Raw genomic sequence first — 16,643 nt, 5'->3', positions numbered from 1 at the left:
AGACAGACAGAATTAATTCCAAAAATGTGTTTTTCTAACTCAGGGAGATTTGAAATATGGAGATTTGTTCAAATCCAGAATTTGAATTGTCAAACAACTATAATATTTCCTCTTTGTATACTTCGTATATGAAAAAGAAAAATTATCTAAACACTTTCACTGAGTATTATTTGTGTAGCGCATTATTTCTGTATACTAGGGAAACCATACTGTAATCAAGTAATTATAGGAAGAAAAAATCCTTTTTCTATTATATAGTGAAAAACAGAATGCTTCATTTTCAAATTCAATTAATTTTTACAAAGGTTTTTCAGTGAAAATAATTAACATAAGTAAAAGAAAATACTACCGATATCAGACTCTTTACATTCTATATCCTGATTATTCACGTGGCATGTCAGCGAACAATTCCCACACAAAGACAGACGGCAAGGAGCGAAAGTGTAGTAAGGACATTTTAAAAGAATCGACTCTTCACAGATGGGTATTTGCACCTGAAAAGAAAAATGTTTCAACAAAAAAATTTGCAATCCCATACAAAGGAATGCATTGTGGTCTTATATTCAACACAATTTATTTATACATTTGAATTTAATAACGGCTCAGAAATTGGAATACACAAGAATTTGAAACTAATCTATAAAGGGAATTTGTATATATAATTTAATGCATGATACAAGGTATTTTTCATAAAGATTGTTCCATTTTTCTCCCCACCCAACATTTTTAAAGGCATCGGCAATCTTGGTTTATGTAGGAAAACTAAGACTCTTTTGTTTTATATCTGCATTTCTGCATGCAAACAAAAAATATTATTCGTATTGAACCTCAGAAATCAGTTAATGCATTAATGAAGAATAATAATTTAAATATTAATTATTCAAAAGCACTTATTACCATTTTGAACCAGTTTTTAAATAGGAATCCTATATATTGCTTCTTCTGGCCTCATGTCTTTTTTCTTAAGTCATACAAAACATAAAGTGTTTAAAAAAGGATTGCTGATAGGATCTTTTACTGACTTTTGACATAGCATACTTGATTTACATTCAAATAATTTGCATTTTTTTAAAGATAGCTAAGCCTCTTTGGCCGTTTTAACTTAATTCGGGTGAAGATTGAAGACGTGCTGAAGATTGAAATGAAGTCAGTGGAAGATTTCCGACAAAGCAGATAGATGGCTGCCAATTGCCGCTGGGTTGAGGGTTAAAAAAAGTTACTAGCCCGAGTTACCAAATGAATGAATTTTTAAGAATACAAATTCTATGAATTATAAAATATTAGGGCTACAATATTTATTTACATCGAATGACAATGGTCTCTAGTAAATACAGTATAATTAACTGCCGATTTATAATTAATTATTAAATTTATGTTAATTATTTCTTTAACTGATTATATTATAGTCCCCTTAGCAGGCTTTGAAAGATAATATTTTTTAATGATAGATTCGTTTGAAATTTATTATTCCGTTAAAATTGGTTACTGTCTTTAAACATTCTTATTTGTAAGTGAGATAATCAAATGATCATGATTAATTTTTCAAGAATTTTATTATTTAATCTTTTTTCCTCGATATGTAATCATAAGATAAATAAAAACATACGTATTTTCATAAAATTACTAAAATAAATAAAATAAGACAGTAGCATGCTGATTTAATTAAATATATATTAAAATGTAAAACTAAATTGATCAGTCATGAAAAGTAGGGCCTCAAAATGCGTACTACCTGGGACCGCAAAATCCCTAAATCCATCACAGAGTGAAACATGAATTCAGCTATTTACAAAACATTAATAGGCAAAATGGTATAATCCTATACATTATTTTTGTTGTCAGTTATGTTAAACGTCTGAAATCATGCAGAAAAAAAATTCTCTTATTAGAACAACAGAGTGACGTGGCTCACCAAATGCAGTCTTTTCCAAGATAATAATCTAAGAATATTTTTGTATCAACTACCGAAAGTGGTAATTTAAGATAGTTGCATTCTTACTTTAAATACTATATGATTTTAAATAATATACAAGGTATTCTGTTAAAGGAACCCTCAGAGGGTTATTAGTACGCATGTAGTTAGAATTACAATGGAACGTACTGACACAAACCACGTTATAAGGGTGAAAAGCGCGAATGATTTTAGAAGGCATTACTTGCACACATGTGAATAATAGATAATTCTCATACCAATGTACCTCGGAAATCTCAATAGAGGCTTAGTGTCAAAGTGGGGTAGGAATCCTGGATGATTATCTCTAGAGGCAGTACGGTTGAATGGGATAATGTACTTTATTTTTTTTTGCATCACATCCTCCCTGAAATGCTGTAAAGTGCACCTGTCATAATGCAGAAAGGCATGTGGTTCATGCATGATAGTGCCCCTGCTCGTATTTTTCGCTAGGCCCGTAATCACTTCAATGTTACATCCCCAAGTAGGTGAAATGGACGCGCTCCTTCACGTTTTCCAGAGTGCAATCCGTATGACTTTTTTCTTTGGGGTCACCTCTCTTGATTTTGGGACGCCTAGGAACACACAGCAGAGAATCCCATGGTGCGAATTATCGGTGTTGGGGCAGGCATCAAAAGTATATTTTGAATCTTCGAGAGCTTCTGAAAATCATTTTACGTCGTTGTAGACTAGAATGTCATCAGCAGCCACCATTCTCAGCAATTCTTGTAATAATTAAACAAATGAATCTTTTGGTAGTTATTATTGTACGTTTTGTTGTGCCAGTGCGACACTGAAACCTGCGAGCGTTATTGCGATTTTCACTTTCACTTGGTTTGCGACACCACATTTCATTGCAAATTTTCTTGTTCTTGATGCCTTACTAACAGCCCTCTGAGTTTATCCCCTGTTAAGAGAGCACCCTGTGCACAAAAGCATATTGTAAATGCAGTCATATACATAAAATCAAAATGGCAGAGATAGCTTTTACTATCCTTGCTATTTTATATTTATATTTCGCTAAGTTTTAAACGGCCGTAATCCTAGTAAAGATTGAATCTTTCTATTACGGAAGAGGGTTGAATGTGAGATACTTTCTTATGGGTTTACTGTTATTTGCATTATTTCGGAGCATGTCTTAGAGAAAGGAATAAAATGTTAGTAAAGTTTTAGTGAATCAAGCGGAACTAGTAATATTAAATATGTCTTACCTGGTTTCCCGAGCATGGCGTGATTTCGAATGAGTCATTCGATTCCGGTGGAAGAAAAATATCTGCTGGGAAACAAAAGCGATCGCACCATTCGGATTTCATATCCACGGACTATTAAAAGAAAATCATTTGTTATGAAACAAAATATTGAAAACGAAATGAAACATTTATTTTAGAAACTAAGCATGTTTAATCAAGTAGAAATTTAAACTTGTAAATTTATGCTTTCACAAAACCAGTTCCACGAATGTTTGAACGATGTACACGAAATGTAGCACAAAAGACTTCAGAACAAAAATGTAGTACTTTAACTGAAATCTCATCCCCATGGAAATACATATATAAATAATATAATTTTCGCAATGAAAAAATACTGAAACCGTGAATTTTTAATTTGTGCAATCAAATATAACGATCTTTTCTCAAAGCTATGCACGTTTTGCACGACCGGTGCCTCGTCGTTTGCTCGGCCCCTCGTACATGAGAGACAGAGCGACCCAGCCTGATTAACGTAAGTTCGTTGCCGGGCTTGCCTTTTCTCATTTAATGTCGCTATTTCGCTTGATAGAAAGATGGCAAGTCGCAATACGTGAATCCATGGTAGATCAAGTAGATAGCACGTAAATTAATAGTATTTGTTGCGTTAAGTACTTGTATGTCTTTCTGTATATGTCTGCAAGGAATACATGTGGAGCTTGAAGAAAACATATAAAAGGATAAATGTTTTAATACAAAATGCATTTCCTACAACTCCTTTCTTTATTCGATAATGTTCTTGACTTTATTTTATTTTATTTATTTTGCGCTATTTAATAATTCACAGATGTGATTGTGAATATTTTATATACTTAATCATGCAGTTGTATTGAGTCTGATTTTAAGATTTTACAACAACAACAAAAAAAACCTCACACTTCCTATGAAGATGCATAGTTATTTTTAAAGTTTATCTAGCATTCTTCCTTTATCAACAGGTACTAGAAACGCACAAATCCAATGCAGTCACGAGTTTTGATAATGATAGATGAAATGGAAAAAATTCAATAATATATCTCATCAGCCAAGCATTTTTAATTTCTTGCATACGGGATACATAAAGAGAAAGTATTGTAATTATCAAAAAATTCGAACTCAAGATTTTGATGAATCTCTTCATTTTAGACCTCCTTCAGTCCGAAAAAAAAACAATTTTGGAATTAAATCTGACAGCTAAAATGATAGTTCAAAAACGCGTTGAGCTGAATAGATAAAATTCGGTATATGGTATTTACACCAAATTTGCAGATTTCTATTAAATTTTGAACGAAATCCATTCTAAGGAAGTCTGTCTGCCCGAAATAAGTGAATACGGTAAATACCAAACCAAGAGAGATAGAGGGATAAAAATTTTGGTACAGTTATTTAACATCTAAGGAATAAATATGCGTTAAATTTGAACCAAATCCATCAAAGAGCTGCTCGTTTGTCGATCTCTACTTTCACAAGCTTGTTAAAGCGATAATTCAAAAACATAATGACATAAATATGAAAATTTTTGTATGTGATTTTGTGACAACAATTGCAACTCTGTGTCAAATTTTGGTTTCAATCGGTCGAAAAAACAGGTATACAAAATACACATTCGATATTCTGGAGGTTGGGTACTAATCACAAACCGATTAATCGTTGCTAACACATGGTAATAGACTCTTTCGTAATTGTTGTTATACAGTTGTATGAGGTTAATGAAACATGAGAACATTTATTAAAAAATATACGAGAAATATGTGTTTCAGGGAGACATTCCCGCTGACTTTGATTATTGAGTCATTTTTTTGTGAATAACAAGAGATTTTATTGACACCCAGACTTCAAGTTATATTTCAATAAAATAAGATATAAATAATTCAATAAGAAAAAACTAAAAAATCCAATAAAAAATTGCAAAAAAGAAATTTGTTTCTACTATCTATATGTAAAAACTGTTATTTCTCAAGGAAAAAAACACAAGGGGAAACCCATTAAGAATAAAGTGATTCATACATACCTGATAATTCGACTGCGGCTTAAAATAATCAGGCTGAACATTCCATATCTGATTCACATAAGTTTTCGGAATATCATGAGATGAAAGGCAAGTTCTCGGTAATGTTTTCAAAAATCTTTCTTCTTGATTGTAAAGTACTGTCTGGATCCTGTGACCTGTATCAACTAAAGATTTCATTTCTGTATCGCATAATCTTTCAGTAAAGGGAGAAAACTCTTCACCAGAGCAGCCAGCATGGTTGTTGCCTGAAATTATAGAATATTAACACCGATTTAAAACCCATTACTAATAAATTCTGAAACAACAAATCAATTTAAAATTATTAAATAGGCCCAAAAATTGCTTATTAACTGGAAAATAACAAATATAAAATGAAATTAGACGGAACTCTTTGATTTAAAAAACTAATAATGAATACAGTCCATAATGAGTGGGAAAAGGAATTCTGCATAATCACAAGCGATAGTTAAAGTTCACATTTTTTTTTTTTTTTTTTTTACCTAGGAAATGCGGAAATAGTTTTTGAAGCATTGCACTAATTATTAATGCCGTTGTTTATAATTTTCAAATAAAAATTCTCGTTAAAAAATTCGTGCAAATTATTTACATACTACTTCCCTTAATATTATATAAATAATTTAAGTCAAATGAACAAATAAAAAATGATTTTTTTTCCATAAATAAATGCAAGTGGCAAGACACAGCACACGTGTATACAAAGACAGCGTTGATAGAAAATCAACAACACATGCCCAATAAAGCAAATGTTTATTAGAAAAGTTCTCAAAATGTGAAAAGATCTCGCTCTATAAACAGCATTTTAAAGAAAGAATTCACTAGACTCCCTCACCTTAGCTCTATCGCATTTATAAATATGTTTTCTGACAGAGTATGTAATTTTCTAGAAGAATCTCGAATCCTATTGTAGATACTTCCACATTTCCTTCATTTTCTTGAATCTTTACTTTTGTCACCAATGTCGGGGATCAATTACCTTACATCCATAATGAATATATGTAAGCCCATCTTTTCAGCGATGAGGCTCAAGTTGTAGGACAACGATATTACAGATCCATAACAATAATGAGCAGCTTCATACATTTAAAAGAATTAATATGTTCAAGCATTCTTTAGTTATTTCAAAAGCACAGTTTAGCAAATGATACATTTACATTTAATGAGCGGTTAACCACAAATGTTTGATATGAAAAATTTTTTTTAACAGAATTGAAGCAAATATCTTCAAGGATTAAAGAAATAATAATAATAACTGTCAAAATCTTACTTTGAGGTCGAGCAGAACGAAATTCTTGTCTGTTTCTCTCTCTTTCAGATTCTTCCATTGATGCGTAAGTTACGCACAAGTCTTTCTCCGAATTGATCAGAAACTTTTGTTTTGTATTGAAGGGAATCAAATTCGCTTCTAAAACTTTGTTTTTAAATTTTTTCAACTTCTTCACTGAATGACGCTGTTGCCATTTCCAAAATAATGAATCGATAAAAGCGTGCAAAGAATAGAAAATCGGATCGTGCGGACTATCTGAAAAAAAAAATGGATTAAAAAATAAGATTTTTAATTTATTAAAATATCTGAAGCGAACGTCAACTGATATTGTGGATCATTGATGTTTTGGGTGATTTACGAACTAAGCATTTCAAATGAAATGCTTAGTTTGTTTGATTTATGATAAATTAACTTTTACATCAGATATTGATAGATTCACATGAAAAAGGAAGAATTATTAATTAGAACATCATTTCGTATTAAATATTACATTATTATATATTTAAATTGAAGTTTTAACTCTGAAAAATAAATGACGCATTTTTAGATATACCTCCTCGAAAATTCTGTTTTTAGTTTGTATTCCAAATTTCTCATACAAATTATTTTCAAATATTCAAAAGCTGAATTAAATGCCAGAAAATAAGTTTTCCTGGATCCTGAATATACTTCATATGCACATTGATTTCATCCGTGTAAACATAAATCCTACACCTGCTTTGGATTTATTTGAAAAAGAATTAGAAAAACAATAAGAAATACTTGACTTTGAATACAAATGCAAATAAAAATAGAAGTTTATAAATACAACAAATCCCCATCCTTGTACTCGTGGTGCTCTCCTCATGCGATTTTTAATATTAAAATAAAACTTCTGACTTTTAACATTAAAATAAAATTCAGGCGTGTATTCCTCAAAATCTAGCTACACGATACCTTATACTTTTCTATTTTAAAATTAGAAATGGTTTTAATGTTACAATCTTTCAATGCTTCTAATGTACCATTTCTCAGCGTAAATTTACTTTGTTACTTGCATATATATTAGCTTCTGATTCAACAATTATACTGTCTTTCTAAATTGTTTTAAATAATACTCATTAGAATGCTCATAAAAATAACACTTACTTGTTGTTTCCATATCGCCTCCCATAAAGCTATGCATGTAATTAGCAATTCCTTGAAGAGCAGATGTAAATTCAAAGAAATCTGATTTAGAAAGAGCAAGAGCTACATCAATCATTGTAGGAGCATTGCTATCGGCCTTGATATCTCTTTTGATGCAAGGCGTCCAAGGCGTATTACTTTTATGGATGAAATGTTTTTGGCAATAACTTCCATTTGGATTGGGCGATCCAAAGAAATCTTGTCGCCACACTACTGATGAAGACAAATTACCTGCGTCCAGAGTGAAATCAAAATAAGGAATAGTAATAGAACAGTTGTATTCTTGCAAATGCTGCTCCATCGTTCTCAAGAAATTTCTATTCCAAAATAGGAAATATTCCGGTGAATTGGCGTGCATGATGTGAGTAATATACAGATTTCGTAAAGATGTCCAGATACTTTTATCGCCTCCAGCTTGAAGATGAGCTACTGCTCGCTGGTATTCAATTCGTTCTGAATAACTAAGTTCTCTTATTTCTTTTCTCACATTCATATTACGGCAACTATGGATAGAAAAAAAAGGATATGTATTCGTTTATATAAATGCTGAAAGAAATAATTTACAGAAATAGAGCATTAAACGTGAAATATGATACCATTGATTATGTATTGATGATACTATTACACACTTATTTATGAAGCAAATGAAACAAGATATATATTTAAACATTTAACTTTTACTAATGTATTTCTTCACCTTTTTAATGTCGTCTGACGTCTCAATCAGAGATTTTAATAAATTCATTTGCATGGTTACGGAAGCAAAGATTGCTGTAGAGAAAATAGGAGTAGGAAATCATCATAGATAAAAAAAAATCGGTATAAATATATTCATGATAGTGCAAATATTTCGAAATCAGTATTTTTCATTTGTTCAAACTACAGAATAACTAGAAAATAATCGAATTCTGAAGTGATATAATTGTAAGTATATTATTTACATTCGTCTTCAATGCTTATCGGAAGGAAGAAACATATGTTAAACTTTATTTTCATATTTTTGACTTTCCTTGTGGGCCTTCATCTGCAGCGAATATTCATTCTTGCAGTAAAAAGAAAAAGTTTATTAAGTCAAGATATGGTAGATTTATTAATGTGACTCAGACTATTTAAATCATTTTAGGAGCTTCCGTAAGACGGTTAACGATTTATTTTATTAGAACTATTTTAAAAAAAACTGCGCGTTCTCTACGCTTGCTGACTATGTTGAATGAGATCAGAACTTTATTACAAATACGAATTTTTGTCAATCACATGTTTAAATGACAATGACATGTTTAAATGCCTCTAGAGAGATTTGTGTTGGGTACCAAAGCATGGCATATAGAACTCGTGTACTTATTCGAAAAAAGAAATTGAAATATATCCTTTTTATGAGGTATAGTTTATTTTCATAACTGTATTATTTTTTGAAATATAGCGAGTTAAATCTTGTTGATAATTTTGTAATTATCCTGTATTAAAATTTTATTGCTATTCGCGGAAACAAATTCCGTCATAGGTATTGACCCTAAGTATTTGTAGCATGTGCTATTTTCAATCTTTATGTCTTTGATTAAAAATAACTCAGTGCTATTTTTCAGTTAACTTTTTTTTAAGGTTTTATGACGTCTTTTTCCTAAGATAAAATAAATCTTTGGAATGTGTAGATATGTAATAAAATTCACTTTTGTATCATTTTACAAAAAAAGTTATTCAATATACAAAATGAAGAATAGGCAAATGCTAATTCATGAATTTTTTGATGTCGATATAAGAATCTACATATAATTCTTTGATCAAATCACAATTAAAGCAAGATCGCAAAACTTTTCAGCTTTATTCTATGAAATTCTTCAATGTTTGTATAAAAATGCTTTGAAAATATCATCTTATCTTAATTTACCCACATTCGAATTTTCGATTAAATCGTAAATAGATGTTTCTTGTTAATCTTTAAGATCTGTTTAAATTCTTTTATTTATTATCCAATTTTCAAAGAGTGGAAAATTTTTAGCATCAAAATGGGATCAAAAAAATTTTACCAATAAAAAAAACTGTGAAAGAAATTTTATTACAAAGTTTTGACCTAAATGAGCAGCTCCATTGACATATTAAATCAAATACTCTTTTAGTTCACTAAAAAATCTATTTCACTAAAAGCGTATTAATAAAGTATACACTAAATGAAATTAAAATTTACCTGCAAGAAATATGTTCATCAAAACATTCGCATGTTTCACAACCAAAGGAAAAGGTAGATCCCGGACTGTACAAAGATATTCCAGTATGGCACACTTTTGATGCAATCATACCACATCCTTCATTTGGGCATTTGATCCCTGGATAAAAACCTAGTACTTCGATGTTGTCATCTTGACATAAGAGCTGACAATTCTTCATTGTTTCGGGCTATTGAAAAAAGAACAAAATGTACAATGTCATTAAAATCAAATAATCAAACAGTTCTGTGTTACTTGAATTATAAATTAAGAAAGGAGGTGGATTACAAATGAAAACAATTTTCTTACTTAGTAAAATTCGCTTAAGTTTTCATGAAGTAAAATCCATACAAATATTTTATTCATCTCTATTTACTTAAATATAGAATATCTTCTTTTTAAGAGTTGCAATAAGATACTTCAAAGATAGAGGGGCAATAAGATAATCATCAGTTTATTTAGCATTGCATAGAAAAATGGATAAAAGGAAACAGAGATGTATCAAAGAACACATTTTAAGAAATCTGAATAACAGACATGTATGTTTTTCCACTATACTCAAAGTTTCTCAATCGGGGAAAGTATAGAGAAGAAAGGGAAAAACTTTTTAATTCAATTATTTCATAACATATATTTATATTTCTGTGACTACACTTTTTCTCTTCTCTGAAAACACAAAGAAAATTAATTTATAGCTGAAATATGTTTCCTTTACCTGGCAGATCATATCCGGAATTTCACCTATCTTCATTCGATAGCAGCAAGTACCTTGTAAACACGTCGTAGAACATTCCTCAAACGTTAAAAATGTCGACCGAGGTTCGAAACAACCTAAAGATTATTTACAAAAACATTTCAATGAATTTCATAAGCAAAAACAAAAACGTTTACCCGCAATATTCAAGGATTTCACAAGCATCTCTAGAAGAGTCTGCTTTTTTTACTGAATGTTTGGTATGACAAAAATTGTCAGAAACTTGAATTTGAGGAAAATTTTCAATTATTTTGTGAATTACCATGATTACTTAGAAACAAACCCTTACCGATAGATTATTAATCTTTAATAAATAATAATCGAGAGCAACCGAGGGAAGGGGATGTGACGCGCCGTAGTAGTAAAAATGTTTAATAATGTTTTATTATTCTAGTGAAAGTCAGGAAGAAAATTAAATTAATTTTAAATGAAATGAAAGGATGAAAGAACTTTCTTTTCGAAAATAACTTTTTTGAAGGGAATTTTTCATCGTGCTTTGCAAATCTTCAATTTAACTTACAAATTTTAATTATATTATTTTAGTACACAAGCAGTAAACATTGTAGAAATTCGATTTGATAACTAAACAACCTCAGTACTATTTATGCTCCGATATTTAAAAAAATATGAAAAGTGAAATTGGGAAAAAAAAACGTATCTTTAATTACATAAAGGTTATCCCAAATTTCACTTAATTTAAAAATGAATTTTCACAAATATAAGCACAACTATTTTGCAATTTAAAACCATTTACTTCTTAGTCCTGTGAGTGATTAAAAAAACAATTAGTTCATCACATATCATAAATACTCATTTACAAAAGAGAACGCAAAAAGCTGTGAAAAATCGCGGTAAAGAGGTATTTTAAATTGTTGTTAAATCATAGAAAATCAAATAACATTTTTAGGTCAATAGAAAAATACACATACTGTAAAAGAGAATAGAAAAGCATTACCTGAAACTGTTGATTTACACTGATTGGATAATGAGTCAAAGTACCAGATGCTCTGGCTGTGGTTGCAGTGGTTATTTGTTTGGATAGGGGAGCAGCTTGTTATGGTTTGTTCGCATAAAGGACCGGAAAATCCATCGGGGCAGCTGCACTGAACGGATTGTCTGTTTAGTGATCCCATACACGCTCCACCGTTTAAACATGTATTTTCATTGCATTGCAACTCACAGTAAGGTGAATGGAAAGATGTGTAACAGTTAACTTTATCAATCTGTAATTTGTAAACGAACATCGAAGTTAACAATTTTATATGATATAAAGCAATTATTTGCAACTGAAATTAAATTAAACAAAAATCAAATGCATGAAAAAATTTATAACAAAAAAAAATCATTCAAATTATATATGAATGTTACAGATATTTATTTATTCTGTCCAAAAAATGTGAGAATATTTCGAACAGAAGAAAACGGTGAAAGAAATAGATGTTTCCCAATAATTTCATTTAAATATAATAGGTAAGTTTATTTAATTCATCAATTTCTACACAAAAAGTAAGAGCTTTTATTTTGAATTACGGTATTTATTTTGGAAAAGATAAGAGAAAACTTGAGTTATATATGAATCATAAGATTTTGTTCCCTACTATTAAAAGGAAGGTGACTTAAATACAACTCACACGGCAATTAATACGTTAATAGTATTTCCAAGGTAAAATGAATTTGTAAAATTTAGAGATTTTATTAATTTGATAAATTTTGTTGCATAAAAGAGAAAGAAGCTATTAAAAACTGCACACACTTATTTTCTGTTAAAAAGAAGAAAGTAATTTTGCTTATCAAAAATTAACATATCAAAGCAAGAATAGTAAAACCCTCTTGTTCTGATAGAAATATTTTAGTAAATTAGAATTTTAATGATGTTCATAACATATTTTGGTTTTTAATAAATGCTAATAAATTTTCTTTCTTCTGATATTTATTGTGCCTGCATTTCCCAATCACAATGTTGTTGAATGCCCTAATGAAACAGTGATTTTAAAGAACTTTACGTATATTCTACCTTTTAGTCTTTTATATATTTCATAATTAATTATCCGAATTATTATGGAATCTTGTGAACAGTTTTTTTTTTCAAATTCACTAACAAATAACGTCCATAATAAAAAAATAAAAAAATTAAAATCAAGCTTTTTATTGACGCATAGCTCTGAGAGTTTTAAAATATTGCATTTTTATTGAAAATACCCAACTATATAGGATTTCAGAATTTTGGCACATTAAGAAATGAAAATTGTTTCTCTTTATACGAAATAAAGGAAAAGGAAATAATTTCTTAAAAATTAATTGTCGTAATAATAATTTATAAGACATAGGATAATAAAAACATCTTTTTTAAGCAAAAGTGATTACAAGCTTTACAAATGCATAATTCTAGAATTTTTTTTAACTTAAATACTGATTCATACATCAGGGAAATTAATTTTAGTACAGTTTAAAAACATTACTTCCAAATTCTGTATTGCATAGCTTATTATATATATTTTTTACTCTTAATAATTTTAGATCTGCAAGAACTTTGCAATGTTAGTAACTTTCATCGTAGTAGGTAAATGCCTGTCAAATTTTATTTTTTAATATTTCATATTACTATTCCACGACTGTTTGACATTTTGGTTCCTGAAACGATATCAATATTATTCAGAATTAAAAGGAAGATTTAAAACAAAGTATCATACCTCACATCTACAAGTCGTACATGGATCTGGATACCAAACATCACCATCTGCATAATAGTTGTCTTCTGATTTACAGCGGCGAATGCTACCACATTGACCCGATAAAGAGTTGACATATAATTGAAGCTCAGTATTCTAAAATTAAAGAGCAGAAATTAATTAGAAATGCAAGAAAAATGCCATTCCATACAGTTTTTTAATCCACATTTGTACATTTAAACGTAATAATTTGTTTGTTGAAATTATGGTGAATCATAACTCGAAACAGTTTTTAAAAATCAATTATTCGCAAACGATTTTAGAGAGAAAAATGTCGTTTGCACATAGTAGAGAAAAATGAAATCTGACTGTTTTTGGCACGAGGTCATGATTCATTCGTTGTATAATTTGCTATATAAATTTCCTGTATGATTCTGCAATTGTTGAGGCGGTTCGCTTTTATAAAATTATACAATGAGTGTAGAGATGACATTTAAATGTTCGACTTGCCGGTCTTATTTCAGAAAAGCAGTTGTCAGATGTAGAACCACACTTTTCCACAACTTTAAACAATATTCTTGTTGTTTCAATACCCTCATAACCAGAAATGGTCCATAATGGAATGAAAAACATGGTTCTTAGTCTGTTAATTTTATTTCTGAAAGGAGGATAACAAGCTGAACATTAATAAGCCGTTGCTATTAACAATTCAATGTATTTAAGTGACAACTGCAAAAGCACTTAGTGACTTATTAACTGTAAACTTGCTTCCAATTAATTCTGATTTCATGATAAGTAAAAAATAAAAATAAAAGTTTCATTTACACCCTTTCTATGGAAACGACATAATTCGTGTGCGTATCATAGATATTAAAGTTGTTACGAACTTCTGAATCAGCTAGTAAGATTTATTTCATTAAAAATTTATTGTTTAGAAATAATTTTGGAACTAAAAAAGTTATGTTTATCTTATTTGCTTTAAATCTCTTAAAAGATCTTATTATAATCTTTATTAAATAAACTTAAAAAAAACATATCAATATCCTGAAGTAAAAAAGAAAATATATGGAGAGGATGATTCAATAAATAATAAGTAATTTGTGTTGTGTACGATTATGATTAATATATTAAATTCACCTTGAATCACTAATGGCAAAAAAGGTAGAATCTTCAAATAAACAATTAACTACACATGAGTAAACTCCTTACTGCAACATCACCTACACTCTCGCTGAGAGGAAATTAGGACTCAGTATTTTTACATAGTGGTCACACACTTTATATCTATAAATTATTTTCTACTGAGAAATCTGCTCCTCTTATATATAATACCATATATGTAAATGACACATATCAGCCAAAGATATTTTTATTAATTGTCTAATAAAATTTCTCTTCAATAAGATTGAGAAGAAACACATTAATATTTTTTAGATTATCCCATGGTCTCCTTGTATTAAAGACGAGCAGCATGACTTTCGGCAAAAGGACTTACACTTTTAAAAATTTAAAGCTTATTACATTTTATTATTTTTTATGATAAACGAAAAGGTTGCATTTCTCGCTTTCTGGCAAAAAATAAGAAAGAAAGACAAGAGAGAATAACAATTTTAATTCCTTATTTTGTAAATGCATTTCTTTTTCCATTATATATATTAGCAAATAAAAGGGAGTTTAAGTTTATATGGTGAGAATAGTTTTATAAGTTGAATGGACAGGAAAAAAGATTACAAATATCAGTCACTAAAATATTTTCACGTTTGCAACCTTTTATTCAAATTCATGATTCTTTATTGCTTTGAAGAATGTGTGTATATATATATAAATATATACACAATTAGTAAAAATAAAAAGGAATAAAAATAGAATCAAAAGTAAAAAAAAGAATCCGGTCTGAGGACTTTCTCAAGGGTCACCTTCAGGCAGGGATTCAAAACAAGGGATTTTTTTCTGTGAGAGGTCTGACTTTTTATCCAACAATAGTGACCCCTCGTGACCCGAAAATCCCCTGAAATTAAGGCCTAAGAGATACACCATTTTTTACAGAAAAACAATAAATTACATAAAATACAACCTCCAATTTAAGTGAAAATTACAATAACATAATATAAACTATAAACGAACACTCACAACTAATTATTAAAACAAAACGGAAAGGACATACCATTAGCAAGTAATATATCTACCAAATAAAATGTCCCATCGTGTTTTTTCTTGTTACCCGCGTCTATTCGGCTTAGAAATGCCACGTCATTCAAAGTAATAAATAATTGGAAGGTCTCAGCGCCATCTATTGATTTAGTTAATAAGTTGTATATGGTATATTATATGTTAATATGTTACATATTAACTAACACAATAGAAGGCGCTGAGATCTTCCAATTATTTATTACTTTGAATGACGTGGCATTTCTAAGCAGGAACAGACGCGGCGAAAGAAATTGACAATAAAGTAAAACCTCTGGAATTACCATTGCCATTTATTCGGGAACATTTATGGCAGCTGAAGTTTCATCTCATTAAAAAGTAAAACACAAATATTTAAAACAAATAAGGATATTCAATAATAAAATTTATTTAGTTAGACTAGTTTCATATTTGCTGAGACAACTTTTGTTATTGGTTTTATATTAGCTAATCAAGAGGTTTTAAAATCTTATTCTTCCATATTTGTGTATTCTAGATGACAATACCTTATTTCAATAATTTTATTATCAGTTCATTGCTTAATACATATGAAATTTTCCATGCGAATGGTGTCATAAAATTTAGCACAAATTTTCCTAATTATTAATGAGTGAACAAATAATTTTGCGATTTTGAAACTATTTAATAATGCTTATGCTTATAACTTCACCTCTCGTGTTTTATTCCTGTAAGGATAAAATTCTGCAATCGGTTTTTCACTCGCTCTAACATGCGCTAGAATTTCAAAATTCTTGCAATATTCTTTCCCGATGGCAAAAAAAGTTTTAATAATCTTAGAACTCTTAATGATCAATAATAAAAGGATTCTTCTAAAGATTGATTTAAACACTTTTCAGTCGACAGTCAGGTAATATTGTAACTACAAAATATAATCATAAAAAAGAAATTCTTATAATTCCCTTAAAAAATAAAATATATTATAAATGTGATAAAAATTGCCCGTTCATTTCGAGTTTATATATCAGAGTATCACACTATTAAGGTTTTGTTTTGACAATTATGCTTTTCATAAAAGGAGTTAATTAAAAAAAGAAGTTAAATATATTATAAATAAAGAATATAAATTTTATAATAGGAATTTTATTAATCCGGACAAGAAAACTTTCTATTCTAAAAGAATATTACATATATAGATAATGTAAAAATTAGAAAATTTATTCTTAGAAATTTA

At 29.3% G+C, this 16,643-nt stretch overlaps 1 protein-coding gene across 1 annotated transcript in view; it reads right to left on the bottom strand.

The window, feature by feature from the left end:
* LOC129958363 (zonadhesin-like) overlaps positions 1 to 16,643 on the bottom strand; it is a 211,230-nt gene that overhangs the window by 105,046 nt on the left and 89,541 nt on the right. The window contains exons 3-11 of the mRNA XM_056070797.1: positions 13,286 to 13,420; positions 11,551 to 11,818; positions 10,557 to 10,672; positions 9,823 to 10,031; positions 7,602 to 8,143; positions 6,474 to 6,728; positions 5,189 to 5,433; positions 3,163 to 3,273; positions 350 to 494 (exon numbers count right to left, since the gene is read on the bottom strand). Coding sequence (XP_055926772.1) covers positions 350 to 494; positions 3,163 to 3,273; positions 5,189 to 5,433; positions 6,474 to 6,728; positions 7,602 to 8,143; positions 9,823 to 10,031; positions 10,557 to 10,672; positions 11,551 to 11,818; positions 13,286 to 13,420 — 2,026 coding nt within the window. The remainder of the gene's footprint in view (positions 1 to 349; positions 495 to 3,162; positions 3,274 to 5,188; positions 5,434 to 6,473; positions 6,729 to 7,601; positions 8,144 to 9,822; positions 10,032 to 10,556; positions 10,673 to 11,550; positions 11,819 to 13,285; positions 13,421 to 16,643) is intronic.

Source organism: Argiope bruennichi, chromosome X1 (assembly GCF_947563725.1).
Source record: "Argiope bruennichi chromosome X1, qqArgBrue1.1, whole genome shotgun sequence".
In the NCBI taxonomy this organism is placed as follows: domain Eukaryota; kingdom Metazoa; phylum Arthropoda; class Arachnida; order Araneae; family Araneidae; genus Argiope; species Argiope bruennichi.
Note: the sequence above shows the minus strand (reverse complement) of the source record. Positions and strands in the feature narration are given on the sequence as shown.